General features: G+C 35.8%; 2 protein-coding genes across 2 annotated transcripts; both read left to right on the top strand.

The window, feature by feature from the left end:
- Positions 1-1,794: 1,794 nt before the first annotated feature.
- On the top strand, positions 1,795-2,736 carry LOC139005920 (olfactory receptor 4Q2). The gene has a single exon (XM_070408275.1). The coding sequence runs from the start codon at positions 1,795-1,797 to the stop codon at positions 2,734-2,736; it is 942 nt and encodes a 313-aa protein (XP_070264376.1).
- Positions 2,737-12,940: 10,204 nt separating this feature from the next.
- Positions 12,941-13,879, top strand: LOC139003566 (olfactory receptor 4L1-like). Its single transcript, XM_070405599.1, has one exon. The coding sequence runs from the start codon at positions 12,941-12,943 to the stop codon at positions 13,877-13,879; it is 939 nt and encodes a 312-aa protein (XP_070261700.1).
- The last annotated feature ends 1,835 nt before the right edge of the window (positions 13,880-15,714 follow it).

Raw genomic sequence — 15,714 nt, 5'->3', positions numbered from 1 at the left:
TTTCCAAATTTCAGCAGTAAGCATTCATTATTTTTGTAATCAGAAAAAAATATGAAAAAATAAATAGTAAAATACATCTTGCAAAACAAATCCATTGTTAAAAACTTGCTTCTGAAAATCTGGGTTTGATGTTTTCTAGACAACAACTATTATTCTCAAAAAAAGTTGCATGGATTATAATTAAGGGTGATTTTTACCTGAAATTTAGTAACTATATGTAAATAATAGCTACATTGAAGAAAGAGAACAAATTTCAAATATTTATTTTTCATATAAAAATAAAATAGTAAGTCATAAAATAAGTGGATATGCATAACCACAGAAATTCACAGGTTTATATATTTATCATAAGTATAATTGAGTTTATTGAAAAAAATTAAAAACTATCAATAAGTAAAGAAGTCCCAATTGTCAGAGTCAAAATTTATAAATATTTTATTGTCTTTCATTTTAAATTACTATATCCTAATACTTCAAAATTTGCTCTGTATGTATTAGAACTGTAAAACTTGAGTCAATAGCAGCTTTCATAAGTCTTCAAAAGACTATCACCCATTTAATTTAATGCAGTAGTTTCTTCTAGCCATTGCTCATACGAATGGGTAAAATACACATACACATACACACACACTACCTGGATTGCTAATATTTTTTTTTACCACGGAGAAATAATTTACTTTTGCCAAATTTGATAGGATAGTCAAAAGAAAAAAATCACCTAAATGCATGAATAATTATTTTATGATTCTATTTAGGTCATTAAAAGCATAACCTATGCCTATATGTTCACAGCTGATTTAAGAAGAGAAATGTATTGTAGACAATAATAACCTGGACAGAAATGTGTTATAGACGATAATAGGCTGGACAGGCATTTAGGAAAGTTAGGTGAGGGTCAATGAACTAGCAAGAAGCCCAAAGTGGAATGGGATCCTTTCTCCAGCCATTTGCACAGGGCCGAGACCCACAAGAGTGATCTTGATAGAAAAGAGTGCGGGGTAATTATTGTAGCCTGATCATCTACATAGTGTGATTTCCTATCCCAAATACAACCTCTACAGAGCTTATGCCTGTTTAGTCGAATCTTAAATTCTACCTTCAAGTTTTATTTTTTCCTAAGGTTTTGGGGGTTAGGGGGGTAAGAAGAGATTAACCAAATAACTTATATGCATAGCCCATAGACACAGACAATAGTGTGGTGAAGGCCTGGGTATGGTAGGGGCTGAATAGAGGAAGGCAAATTGGGGGACATCTGTAAGACTGTCAACAATATATATATATTTAAATTATGCCAATATTGCCACATGAGACTTGCAATTACAATTTATGTTCTATTGGAGAAGATAACATTTTATTTTCATAATTTGTTGGTTCATTTTAAAAATTTCAAATAAAAGCCTCACTTAAAATTTTAATAATCTTAATATATACATATGTACATATGTATATGTTACTATCTCAGGGAAATGTAACATATGTTTAGAGACAATGTAAAAAAAGAGAAGTAAAATTGTGAATTATGGAAGAGAGATTCATCAAGTTGAAGCTAAAGGCTGGGACCAGGCAACTTCATGCTCTGAGAAAATCTTGGCTGTCTCAAAGTTGGAGCTGGTTGGAGAATATATTTTTATATTAGCTAAGGAGAGAAGAATTTCTTCCAGCTAATCAAAATTTTCTAGGGAAACATATCTCTTGAAAATGAAAAGTTTCTTGCATTTTGTGTAAAACATCTCATGCATTTTTATTACTAATGTCCCTTGTTTAATTTCTTGGATCTAGGTGGAGCCAGTTCAAATGGATGAAAACCAAACAGAAGTGGTGAAAGAATTTGCCCTGGCAGGCTTCTCACAGAAACCATCTATTGAGGCAGGGCTATTTGTACTATTTCTCTTCTTCTATGTGTCCACGTGGATAGGCAATGTCCTCATCATGGTCACAGTGGCTTCTGATAACAATTTAAATTCATCACCCATGTATTTTCTTCTTGGCAACCTCTCTTTTCTGGACCTTTGCTATTCAACAGTAACTACTCCTAAGCTTCTGGCTGACTTGCTTGATAAAAAAAAGCTCATTCTCTATGACCAATGCATTGCGCAACTCTTTTTCCTGCATTTTGTAGGGGCAGCTGAGATGTTCCTGCTCACAGTGATGGCCTATGATCGCTATGTTGCAATTTGTCGCCCCCTGCACTATACCACAATCATGAGTCGAGGATTATGCTGTGTGTTGGTAGCTGCCTCCTGGATGGGAGGATTTGTGCACTCTACTGTCCAGACCATTCTCACTACCCGTTTGCCCTTTTGTGGGCCAAACCAGGTGGACAACTTCTTTTGTGATGTTCCCCCTGTCATCAAACTTGCCTGTGCAGACACATTTGTCATTGAATTACTAATGGTATCTAACAGTGGGTTGATCTCTACCAGCTCGTTTGTGGTGCTGATTTCTTCCTACACCATTATCCTTGTCAAGATTCGCTCCAAGGAGGGAAGACAAAAGGCACTCTCCACTTGTGCCTCCCACCTCATGGTGGTCACACTCTTTTTCGGACCCTGTATTTTCATTTATGCTCGTCCCTTCTCCATTTTTTCTGTGGACAAAGTGGTGTCTGTACTCTACAATGTTATCACCCCTATGCTGAATCCCCTCATCTACACACTTCGGAACAAAGAGGTCAAGTCAGCCATGCGGAAGCTGTGGGGTAGGAGTGGACTTCCTGGGAAAAAGCAGAGGCCCTAAGAATTTGAAGTGAGTTTCTGAAAGCAAAGAATCTGAGGTTAAAATAATTCATTCTGTATTAATGAGTTAGGAGATGAGAGCCTAGTTGTTCTGTTTTCTTTTGTAATACTTCTAGTTATGGCTTTATAATTACATTAAACTCAGGAAAACTCCTTTCATATTGAATTTTCCTATCTCCTGCTTCCTTTTCTTCCCCGAAGCAAATCTATTTTCTGTTTTTATCAGTCTGTGTTCTTTCATTCTATCCTTTCATTTGATCAAATTTTATTCCATTCTTTCTATTCAGTTTGCTATTACACAGTGGTACAAACTACCCTTTCCAAACTCTCACTACTTTTTCTTTGCCTTGCCACAGTTTTTATTTTCTTCTTGATTTTTAAGCTTTTTAAAAATTAGATGTCTTAATAAAACTAGATGAACTGAATAAGGAATTTATATATGTTTTTATTCCCACAAAATATTTAAAGGGTATCAGTTAGATGAACTAGGGTGAATCAAATTTATATGACTGTTGAACAATAAACTAATGGGATATATTAGTTTTGTCACTTCTCCATACTGCTAACAACCATGTAGTAGTATAATTGACAGATCAATCGCCTAATAGTGTAGGTTCAAGTACCCATCTGTGAGTTACAAGCCAATTGAATCTAGACAAATTAATGAAATTATTGGAACCATAATTTCCTTATCTGTAGTATTCACAAAATGATGCCTACCCCTCAGTGCTCTTTTGGAGGGTAAAAATTACAATAGATATGACTCTATCTAGTTTGGTGCCTAGCTCATAACAGAGCTTCACTATTATTTATTTATTAAAGTTGTTTTTTTTCGATGACAGAAGATATAGATGGTGATATTTGAAACTGGTTGATTTGCTTTAGTGAAACAATGGCATGGTCTATAAGCAATTTGTGAAGGATGTTAGAAAGTGTATAAAAATGAGTCATGATATTTTTCCTGTATGAATTATTGAACACAATTTATATTCTGTCACCATTATCATAAAAAATTTTCTCATTGACATAGGTTGTCTTCAGGGTTATAGTAAGACTAATTCATAAGCTTGTGTACTGCTTATTAAGATTTTATAATCAAGGGTAAGAAAATTAAATTAGCAGTCAAGTTTATGATGAACTAGACACAAATAAAATATGAATGTAAAATACTAATGTACTATAAATTATTTGCATTGCTTTAGCTTTTTTTTTTAGTCGGTGGATTATAGAAGCAATTTCAACAACTAATTTAGGTGATGAAGACAGAAGCCACAAATGTTAGGTAAATCCATTGAAAACTGAGGTTTTGTCTTTATTATCTTAATGTTCCCAACACTTTTTTAAATGCTTAAAATAAAATAAACATGTATTGAACAAATGAAGGAGGCTTTTATATATTCTCTGATCAATGTGGTAATGATTAGGAAAGAGATATTTCACAGCTGTTTTCTTTCCCCATACTTGGAAAGGTAACTTGTAAATATTTCATTGAGACTTAGAAAACATTTTGAGAGATATTACAGAAGCAAGAACAAATCAAAACACTTATGGATATACCACCACTGTTAGTGAAGTCAGGTAGATATCTCAATATAAAAGAGATAATTAAGAAATTTAATTCATAATAAAGCAACTATTACTCATGTGCCTTCATCTATAGAGACTTGACTATGGAATCAGAGAGGTCTATACTTGAATCCTCAGTCAGAACTTTATTAACAATATTACCAACTGATGAGGTAATTGAGGATCAAAATTCAGCAGAATTGAGGCAACTAATCATAAATAATCCAGTTGGTTTTTCACTAGAGATTAATATTGATGCTGGACATTTCTCACTAATCAATGATATATGAAAAAAGTAATACTTAGGAATTTTATAAAAATTATGCAACATTTTGGAGTAGAGGGAGAAGACAAAAAGCCTGTAATATAAAATCATTATTCTTAGGAAATGTAAGAAATATAGAAACAGATATAAATATAAACTCTACAGGCTAAATGAAATATGTGTTTAAATAGAAATAAATATCTCTAGAAATTCTCAAGAAAACAGACATATTAAAAAAGTATTGCTTCCATATATATAAAAATACTCAGAAATTGTTAATCATACTAGCAATTTTAAATTGCTTTTTTCTTATCCTTTTCGAAGGCTGCTTTCATTTCTTTTTAAGCAGATGAAACAATTTTATTTCACAGTTGTCTTTAAAACCACAAATGTTCTTCATATAAAAACATTAGTATAGATACAGATAACTATACTTCCTAGAAAATGATTACATATACCCTCCCCGCCCTCCAAAAAAAAAATCCCATTATATGGTTTCAGTGAAGATGCTTGGAATTCCAAACCACACATTTGGACTGATTCCTAAAACATACCATTCCACCACTGCAACTTTTGGTTCAAAGTATAGATTATTGTCATCGGTACATGTTCCTGCATTCTTACACATTTGATAATAAACATATAGACTGGGGAATTATCATTTAATGCTCCATTGCTTCATCAGCTTTTTTTGCAGGTTCATCAGCTGGTTGAATGGGCTGTGTCTTTCTCTGTAGCCTTCCTTCAAGACCTTCCAGGAATGGAGACATATCATCATCATCAATCATAAACTCCAAATCATTTCTGTTGGTTTCTAGAATTCAAATTCAGCAGATCAATGATACAATCACATCATTTGCATCTTTAAAGGCTTCCTAGGTGGTTTTAATACAGGCAGTCTTCAAATTATATTTTGGAAACTCTGTATTTAACTTATCTTATTTCTAAATAAGAAAAAGACTTTCATAAATGATTCCCCAAATTCTATTTGGAATCTATGACTTCCTGAAAAAGCCAATAGTTTGTGGAAAACAGAAACTGGCAGCTCCTCTCACTCAAGTTTCACTAACATATCAAGCTTTCAGATTGTTCAGTCTAGACAGCTAAACCCCAGGATTTCTGTACCTAAACAGATAGTGCAGTGGGCCACATCCATCTTCATGGATCTGGCCAAAGAAAGGTGGAGAGTTGAGAAGAAATTAGGGATGTGACATAAACTCACTGGGTAGATATAAAAAGTCAGAAACACCTTGTGGGATCTAACACCTATGACACACACTGACCACCAGGGGGCAGACGCTCAATGCAGAAGCTGCCCCCTGGTGATCAGTGTGCTCCCACAAGGGGAGCTCTGCTCAGCCACAAGCCAGGCTGACGGCTGCCAGCACAGTGGTGGTGGTGGTGGGAGCCTCTCCTGCCTCCTCAGCAGCTTAGGCCTGCTCTCCGCTGGCAAGTGGACATCCCCCAAGGGCTCCTGGGCTGCCAGAGGGATGTCTGACTGCCAGCTTATGCCCAATCCCCAGGGAGTGGGTCTAAGCCAGCAGGTGGACATCCCCTGAGGTGTCCAGACTGTGAGAGAGCACAGGCCTGGCTGAGGGACCCCCACGAGTGCACAAATTTTTGTGCACCGGGCCTCTAGTTGTAAAGAACACTGCTATGAACATAGGGGTGCAGATATTCTTTTGAATTGGTGTTTCTGGATTCTTAGGCTATATTCCCAGAAGAAGGATTACTGGGTCAAAAGGCTGCTCCATTTTTAATTTTGTTAGAAATAAGGCAAGCCCCCAAATTCAGGGGTCTTGATAGAACACAAAACATGCTGGGGAGCCAGGAAGCAAGGCAAATATCTTTACTTCTACGTAGAAGGGCATGCACACATAGTCTGGAAGCACGCACACACCAAGTAGGCAATGTGCTGGGCGGTCTGGTCAGCTTTATAATCTCTGAGGCATGTGACCTGTCCCTTACTCTTGATTGGAGCTCAGGCGTACAGTCTTTCACGGTTTGCTAATTCAAAGGGAGGGACTGGCCTTTGCCGTTTCAAGATGGCGACCCCCAGGGAGCTGCACGCCATGCGGCCAAAATGGTGGCTGCCAAGTTAAGCATTTCAAAATGGCAGCTATCTAAACTGTTTTTTGACAGAAAAGATGACTTGTTTATTCTCACAATTTCTTGAGGAAACTTTATGTTGTTTTCCACAGTGGTTGCATCAGTGCACTAGGGTTCCCTTTCTGCACATCCTCACCGGCACTTATTCTTGGCTGCTTTATTGATGGTAGTCATTCTGGCAAGTGTGAGGCTATATCTCATTGTGGTTTTAATTTGCATCTTTCTGATGATTAGTGACGTTGAACATTTTTTGCATGTTTATTGGCCATCTGTATGTCCTCTTTGGAGAAGTGTCTATTCAGGTCCTTTGTCCATATTTTAATTGGGTTGTTTGTCTTCCTGGAGTTGAGTTGTATAAGTTCTTTATACATTTTTGAAATTAGCCCCTTATCAGTTGTATCATTGCCAAATATTTTATCCCATACAGTGGGTTCCCTTTTTATTTTGTAGATAATTTCCTTTGCTATGAGAAGCTTTTTAGTTTGATGTAGTCTCATCTGTTTATTTTTTCCTTTGTTTCCCTTGCCCTAGGAAATATATCAGCAAAGATATTACTACAAGAGATGTCTGAGATTTTACTGCCTATGTTTTCTCATCAACTATAATGATTCATAATAAAAGCAATGTCTATGAAAAAAATCCACATCAATCCATGGGTTAAGTGGTGAATTTGGAATTTTAAAAAGGCTTGGAGTTAAGTGACAGAGGTGTCAACCAATTTAAAATTTATTCATGACATGCTTTCTTGCCAAGTGATTGAAATGCACTTTGAAGCCTGTGATGCAGAGTAACACCACCTTGTAAAATGAAACTTTATTATAATATTTTATAGTGAAAGGTGTAATGATTATGTTACTATTTTGTGCCATATAGATAATCTCTGAAAATCTCATAATTTTAGGTAAAGAAATAGAATATTGGGGACTAGATATTAGTTAGAAGAAATATTACTAAGAAATATTAATCATGCTCCATTAACTGTGATTGTTTTGTTCTGATTTTAGAAAGCACATTCTAGCGCAGCCACCATATTCTCAGTGGTTGTGAAGCATAGTAACCTCCATCTTGTGTAAAAACTGCTGTTTGAAATTTTAACCCTACTATTTTAGCTTCTGTAAATGCTTGTTTGCTTAAATAATAGGGAAAAATAAGACTACTCCCCATTCCAGAGAGGCCATAAACTATGCCCCAGACAGAGTTGTCAATGCTGGTGCCAGGCTAGGCCTTGAGATATGGTCTCACGGCCCAGTCCCAGCACACAGGACTTTTTTCTCAGAAGGTCTGGAAGTCTCATTCCCAATTTGGAGGCAAAGAGCTGAAAAAGGTATAAATAGAGAAGACTTCCACCATGTTGGGGCCCAGAATTTGACAGAGACATTCTACTCTGAGCCTGCTAGTGTTAGTGTAATAATAAAAGACTCCAAACTATTTTGGCTTATTGATTAAGGCATCTTCTGATTTACAATATAACAGTTGCACATCGATCTGTGAACTGGGAGATCACGTGATTCACCATCAGGGCACATGCCCGGGGGAGGGCTCCATCCCCAGTGTGGGTCATGCAGGAGGCAGCCAATCAATGATTCTCTTTCATCATTAATGTTTCTATCTCTTTCCCTCTCCCTTCCTCTCTGAAATCAATTTTTTTTAAAGAAAAAGAAAGCACATTCTAATCTGGTTGCGAGTTATATGGGACCTGGAAGCTCACCTGGAAATGTGTCCCATTTTCCCCAAAAGAGAGCTGCCTATTATCATGGAAAGATGAACAACTTTGTTGTGGAAAGGAAACAATGGAGTCCCTGGATGCCACCCCGGCCCTTTGCAAACTCTCAGCCCACATTGCCTATAATGTATAACCATTACATCCATTCTTATTCCTTTTGCCCATTTCCCCCCTGTAATCTTTGTCCTTGTACCCCATATAAGCAGTTGGTTTATGGGGGGAGGGATAGAGAGCAGATTTTTGTGGATGACCTGCTGCTCGTTCATACTGCCAGCATTATTGGGATAACCATTCATCTATTATTCCACCCTGTCTCTGCTTAATTGGCTCAAATAGTGAAAGGCAGCTCTGACCCATTGGTTGTCTGATTTCAATAGCAGGATACCTAAATAAAAACATTATTATTAATAATTTAGTGAGCATAAAACTGTTCATTGTACCATTAATGTATATCACATTTTAAATTACTTAACATATCTTAATTTTCTCTTTATAACTTCTAATTTCTGCATATGTTAATGTTGTACTTAATATATGCTTTTAGTAATGAATCTATAACATATGTACATCAATTGTTATATTGAGATGTTAGGCTCAGAATATTTTGGATATTATTCATCTAATAAATTACCCACAAAGTTGTCAGAAGGAGGGGAGATGATAGTTTGGGAGTCATGTGAGGGAAAGGAGGGATCCATTAAATAAAAAATGTCTATACTTACTATAGTGCAATGAATCATCCAATACTCTCATGCCTATTTTAATCATGCCGATGCTCAGAGACAACAGCAGCATATTACAGGGCCCGAAATTAAGTATAAACCTCTCTCCTGGTCATGCTAGGGCAGCAGCTTCAGTGTTTTAACAACTCCCACTGAAATTTGGATTCCCAGAGCTCCAACAGATATGCCTCCAAAGTGGTTCACATCTTTACAAAAGAGGCAGATCATAGTATGCAGAGTAGTATACAGTGCACCGCAGAGTGTGAAAGGTAGATTTTTATATTAAATAATCCTGTGAACATGTCGTGCCTCATACTATGCCTTTAGAACAGGTAAGAGAAAATATTCTAGAGAGTTAATTCATTAGACGTTTAATGTACTGAAGATGCTGTTTTAGTTAATTTTGTGTTTGCTGAAAGGAAAGGATGTGATTTTGAGATATGAAATCTTCTCACTGGGAGGTCACATTCTATTTCACAATGAGCTATAACCAACAATTTTTATGAAAATTTAAAGGATATATGCTCTCAAAGTGACGTAGCAGAGTAAAATTTGACAGTAGGTGGTAAGTTATTAGGAATGATGACTAAATTTAAGGAAAGTAAATCCTGAGCATCCAGATAACTCATGCCATCATCAAAAATAATGCAAAAGCTAGAAACTCATAATTATTTACAGAATAGGAATATTTTTCTTTTTATCAAGTTTCAGGTGTTGACAGAACATGTAAGTAAGCATATTAGAGAAGGAGCTGATGAGGGAGAATTAGTGACTAGAGCTAGATATTTGGAAAAATCTCTGTATAAAACTTACCATTAGACCATAAATATAAATGTGATCTTAAATGAGTAAAGAGAGAGAAGTCCTTACAAGATGTTCAAATTTAGGGAAACGTAAAATAATTCAGGACACTTATTATGAGTATTTTAACTAGTCGGGAAAGTATTAACAATACTGCTAAACAAAACCAGAGAATAGCAAGTTTCCTTATACATAGGGCAGTAAAAAACATAAATTTAAATAGGGGACACTAAGAAACTTTAAAACTAGATTGGATGGGATTTGCAGTATGTTGTTGATTGTCTTCTACTGCAAGATATTTGAGTACAAGCTGCTGGACCATTCTAGAACGCTGAATTTAAAATGCTAAAGTAATATATTAAAAATAAATTTTTAAGGTTTTATTTTTTTAATATTATCATAGATTTTTTTTCTAGCTCAAGCTCTGGTTTGCATAAATAATTTCAACTTAAGAATAAGAGCAAAAGTAAAATAATAGTTCAAGTTTTATTGAATATAATTCACATGGTATAAACTTTACCTGTTTTAAGTACACATTTTAATGATTTTTACATTTGCATAGCTATCCAACTATGACTGCAATCTTATTTTAAATAATTTTCATCATCACAGAAAGAAAAATCGTGCCCTCAATCCCCAACTCACTCAATCCCCAGCTCAAGGTGACCACCACTATACCTCTGTCTCTATGAATTTGTGTTACCAAGGCCAATAAATGAAATTACACCACATGTGGTCTATCATGCCAGGCTTCTTTTACTGAGCGTTATGTTTTTGAAGTCCATCTGTAACTTAGCATAACTATTTATAATTTTTAAAAACCATAAAATCAAATAAAGATCAAAATTGTATTGATTTTCTTAAATTGCCTATAATGAAAGAGGAAGGAAATAATTACTTGAATAAATTGCTTGTATATTAATGCATGAGCAAGAACAAAAATGTTCATATCCAAGTACTTAATAAAACAAGTATTGGCTCATTCCTTTCCTAAAAGAGATTTATATGGAAAATTCCAAGGATTGTAATCTTGGATTTGCATGAATGACTCAAATTCAACACAAACCCTCTAGGCACTCATTCTGAGCCTGACCAAGAGCTTATACATGTATTATCTTGTCTTATACTCACCACATCCCTTTGGGGTAGTCCTGTCTCTAAGACTTGTGAGGATTTACTTAATTATGTGGATCTTAAATTTTTAATTACTAAATAAGGGATGGAGAATAAATATTACTAATTTCATTCCTAACTCTAATATTATTATCCAAAGTGCATCAAAAATCAAGTAAAAGTAATTAAATAAAATGTACAATTAATTATTCAAAAGAAAGAAATTTTTCTTCCCTAATAGAATTTTTGTCTAAACTGTATGATTATTTCTTTCCTTTTATTTATATTGCCTTTGTATACTCATAGTATAAGAATAGGCATATAGAGTGTAGAACTAAAGAAATATTTTTAGAAAGCTTGCTTGACAAAGGAAGAAGAGAAACAAATGCTGGGAAAGTCATCACATAAATAAATGCCAGCTTTCCCTCCCAGGTAAAATGACACAATAAAATATTTCTCAATCAATTTATACTTAATTGTATTAATTGTTGTTAATCTTCACCCAAGAATATTTTTTACATTGATTTTTAGAGAGAGTGGAAGGGAGGGAGCGAGGGAGAGAGGAGAAGTAGGAAGAGGAAGAGAGAAAGAGAGAGAAAGAGAGACATTGATCTGAGATACCAATTGATTGGTTGCCTCCCCTACATGCCCCAATTGGGGCCTGGTTCGCACCTGCAACCTGGGTAGGTGCCCTTGACCAGGAAATGACCCACAACTCTTCGGTGCTTGGGCCCATGCTCCAGGCACTGAGCCGAGTTTTTCTGTTGTTGTATCATGGGGCATAAAATTCCATGTAACAAAAGTATTCATTCCCAAATTATAACTGGCATATTCATTCCATCTAATAATTATCAAGACTTTCATTCTCTAATTATTGCAACCACTGTCACAAAAGTCTCAACATCAAAATTTCTGCTCACTCACATGATAATAATGCAGCACAACCCTTCAGAGAAGGCATGGTGTGAGGGCGGTCCTCGTGTGCTCCTCCAGGCCCACAGTCCATCATTCAGCATCCACTCCCTGTACCCCTGAAGGTTGTCACCTTCATCTTTATTTTCCCTAATGTATAGGTTCATCTAATGTTACTAATCGATTCTGATCACTCTAGATCTCATGAACAATGTCTAAAAAGTTGAGTAAAGACAATTTAGTATGGTATATTACAACCTGGAAAAATCTATATGTTAGGATTGAATTATTTCATTATTTATTCCTAAAAAACCACTTATATATACACTTACACATAATACACACACTCCTCACTGAAAACAAGCTGAAAAATATCTGAGACTGAGCCCATGTTTCTCAGTATACTACACAACAGAAACTAAGAAGCAAAATTATTTTTAATGAATCCAAAGACTCATTTACATGTATAAATTAGTTTCTAATTTTGTGTGTGTACACTTGTTTATTTTAGAATGATAGAATAACCTTAGCAAATTACTTCAAAGATATAGGACAATACAGTTCCCTCATCTCCAAATCCTAATATCATTTATTGAGGAAACGTAATCTCAAAGGGTGACACATATATGAGATTATAATAAAAATGCAAAATAAATATTAATCTAGTTACTTATCTAATTTTTTCACATGAACACATTAGTGACAAAGTCATGATCAATTGATGAGTATTATTTGATAGAATACAGTAGAAAACAAAATTTCACAATTTCAAATGCTCTTTAATTAGTAACTATAAGAATATTGTTACTAAGTGATGTGACCCATAAACTAATCTCTAATTATAAATAGTGATGTGCTGATATATTTCAGATGCTCTCCTATCACCAACTATTATTCATTAACTAGAAATAGAAAAACATTGGTGCTAACTGTGGCTTACTTTTCTTTATTCTTTTTGTAGAAAGAACTTCTGGGACTTTTCTGATTTGAGTAAATGGATCTCAAAAATGAATCTGTAGTGACTGAATTTATTTTACTAGGATTTTCTGGACAATGGGGACTTCAGATTTTCTTCTTGGTGACATTCTCCTTGGTCTACAGTGCTACTGCATTGGGAAACATCCTCATTATAGTCACAGTGACATTTAGCGCCACCCTTCATTCTCCCATGTACTTCCTCCTTGGAAACCTCTCTTTTTTGGACATGTGTGTCTCCACTGTCACCACACCCAAGATGATCACAGACTTGCTCGCTGAACACAAGACCATCTCCATATGGGGCTGCATGACCCAGATGTTCTTTATGCACTTCTTCGGGGGTGCTGAGATGACTCTTTTGATAGTCATGGCCTTTGACAGATACGTAGCCATATGTAAACCTCTGCACTACAGGACAATCATGAGCTATCGCTTGCTGAAGGGGTTTGTGATACTTTCGTGGATAATTGGGTTTATACACACCATGAGCCAGATGGTATTAATAGTGAATTTGCCTTTCTGTGGCCCCAATGTTGTAGACAGTATATTTTGTGACCTTCCCCTTGTGATTAAGCTTGCTTGTATCCAAACATATACCCTGGAACTATTTGTCATTGCTGACAGTGGGCTGCTCTCACTTATCTGTTTCATCCTCCTGCTTGTCTCCTACGCTGTCATCCTGGTCACTGTGTGGCAAAGATCATCTGGAGGGCTCTCCAAGGCTCTGTCCACATTGTCTGCACATGTCATTGTAGTCACTCTGTTCTTTGGACCTTGTATCTTTATCTATGCCTGGCCATTCAATAGTTTTGCAGGCAATAAAATCCTTTCTGTATTTTACACTGTTATCACACCCTTCCTGAATCCGATTATTTATACCCTGAGAAACCAGAAAATGCAAGTGGCCATGAGAAAATTACGGTTCCTTCTTGTTAGCTCTATGCAGAACTTCTAAATTTAAGCACAATAAAATTAATACTACTTTCTAATGCTATGCTAACAGAACTTGAATAGATTATACATAACACATGGTTTAACTCTTCTTATGTTAAAATCATAACCAGAACAGAAAAAATTAATAATAAAATATTTTTCATGATCACAATGCAGTTATAGCATATAATGATAATTAGCAGCCTGCAGCAAACAGACATAAAATCATTGACACTTTTACATAGGCATTCAATATATATTTACTAATAAAGAAATAAATATGACTAATTAGAGCTTCAGTCTTCTTATTTGACAAGGTAATATGTCAAACTTTTGAGCAAAATAGATTCATGTCACAATTCTATATAATAAAAGCCCAGCAACTGAATGGTGGAACGACCAGTCGCTATGTTGGGCACTGACCACCAGGGGGCAGATGTTCAACGCAGGAGCTGCCTCTGGTGGTCAGTGTGCTCCCACAGCAGGAGAAGCTGCTCAGGGGGCAGGTTCAAAATGTCTTGGCTAACCAGAATGAGTGGCTGTTCCTGCAGCGGGCCCCCTAGTGCACAAATCCCATGAACTGGGCCTCTAGTTTCATTTTAAACAAAGATGAATGCTGAGCAAGAAGAATCCCAGAGGTTCCATTTACCTAAATATATTCTAATTATATTAATTGAGAACTTAATTTGTATCTCATGTTCTAATGTAGAATGGTGGTAGACAAGATTTCTTCTTTTTAAAAATTTTTCTTTATTGTTGAAAGCATTACAGATGTCCCTCTTTTTCCTCCCCATTGACCTCCATCCTTCCCACTCCTACCCCTTTCTAGGCCTTCACCCCACTATTGTCTGTGTCCATGGGTTAATTGAATATGCATATAAATTATTAGGTTGATCTCTTCTCTCTCCTACCACATTCCCTCTGAGGATCCTCAGACTGTTGCCTGCTTCCATGTGTCTGGATCTATTTTGTTTGTCGGTATTATGTTCATTAGATTCCACATATAAGTGAGATCATGTGATACTTGTCTTTCTCTGACTGGCTTGTTTCACTTAGTGTAATACTCTCCCAGTCCCTCCATGCTGCCTTAAAGAGTAACAGATCCTTCTTTTTACAGCTGCATAGTATCCCATGATATAAATTACCACAGTGTTTTTACCCACTCATCTACTGATGGACACTTGAACTAATTTCAGATCTTAGCCACTATAAATTGCACTGCTCTGAACATAGGGTGCATACATTCTTTCTGATTGGTGTTTTGGGTTTCTTAGGATATATTCCTAGAAGTGGGATCACTAGGAATATGGCAGTTCCATTTTAAATATTTTTAGGAAACTCTACATTGTTTTGTATAGTGGCTGTATCAGTCTGTATTCCAACCTGGTAGTGTACTAGGATTCCCTTTTCCACATCCTTCCCAGCACTTATCATTTGTTGATTTATTGATGGTAGTTATTCTAACAGGTGTGAGGCAGTACCTCATTGTCGTTTTAATTTGCATCTCTCTGATGATTAATGGCTTTGGGTATTTTTTCAAGTCTCTTGGCCATTTGTATGTCCTCTTCAGAGAAGTGTCTATTTAAATCTCATGCCTATTTTTTATTGGGTTATCTGCCTTCCTATTGTTGAGTTGTATGAGTACTTTATATATTTTGGCTATTAACCCCTCATCAGCTGTATCATTGACAAATATGTTCTCCCATACAGTGGTTTTCCTTTTCATTTTGATGCTGGCTTATTTTGCTGTGCAGAAGCTTTTTATTTATGTAGTCCCATTTGTTTCCTTTTTTCTTTGTTTCTTTTGCCCTCAGCATTGTATCAGTGAACATTTTGCTACATGAGATATCTGATATT

Source organism: Myotis yumanensis, unplaced genomic scaffold (assembly GCF_028538775.1).
Source record: "Myotis yumanensis isolate MYYU_CA2020_CCGP unplaced genomic scaffold, mMyoYum1.0.hap1 SCAF_1, whole genome shotgun sequence".
NCBI classification, from domain to species: domain Eukaryota; kingdom Metazoa; phylum Chordata; class Mammalia; order Chiroptera; family Vespertilionidae; genus Myotis; species Myotis yumanensis.
Note: the sequence above shows the minus strand (reverse complement) of the source record. Positions and strands in the feature narration are given on the sequence as shown.

Excerpts from the sequence above, each read along its gene's own strand:
- LOC139005920 (XM_070408275.1), top strand. The coding sequence starts at position 1,795 with ATGGATGAAAACCAAACAGAAGTGGTGAAAGAATTTGCCCTGGCAGGC.
- LOC139003566 (XM_070405599.1), top strand. The coding sequence starts at position 12,941 with ATGGATCTCAAAAATGAATCTGTAGTGACTGAATTTATTTTACTAGGA.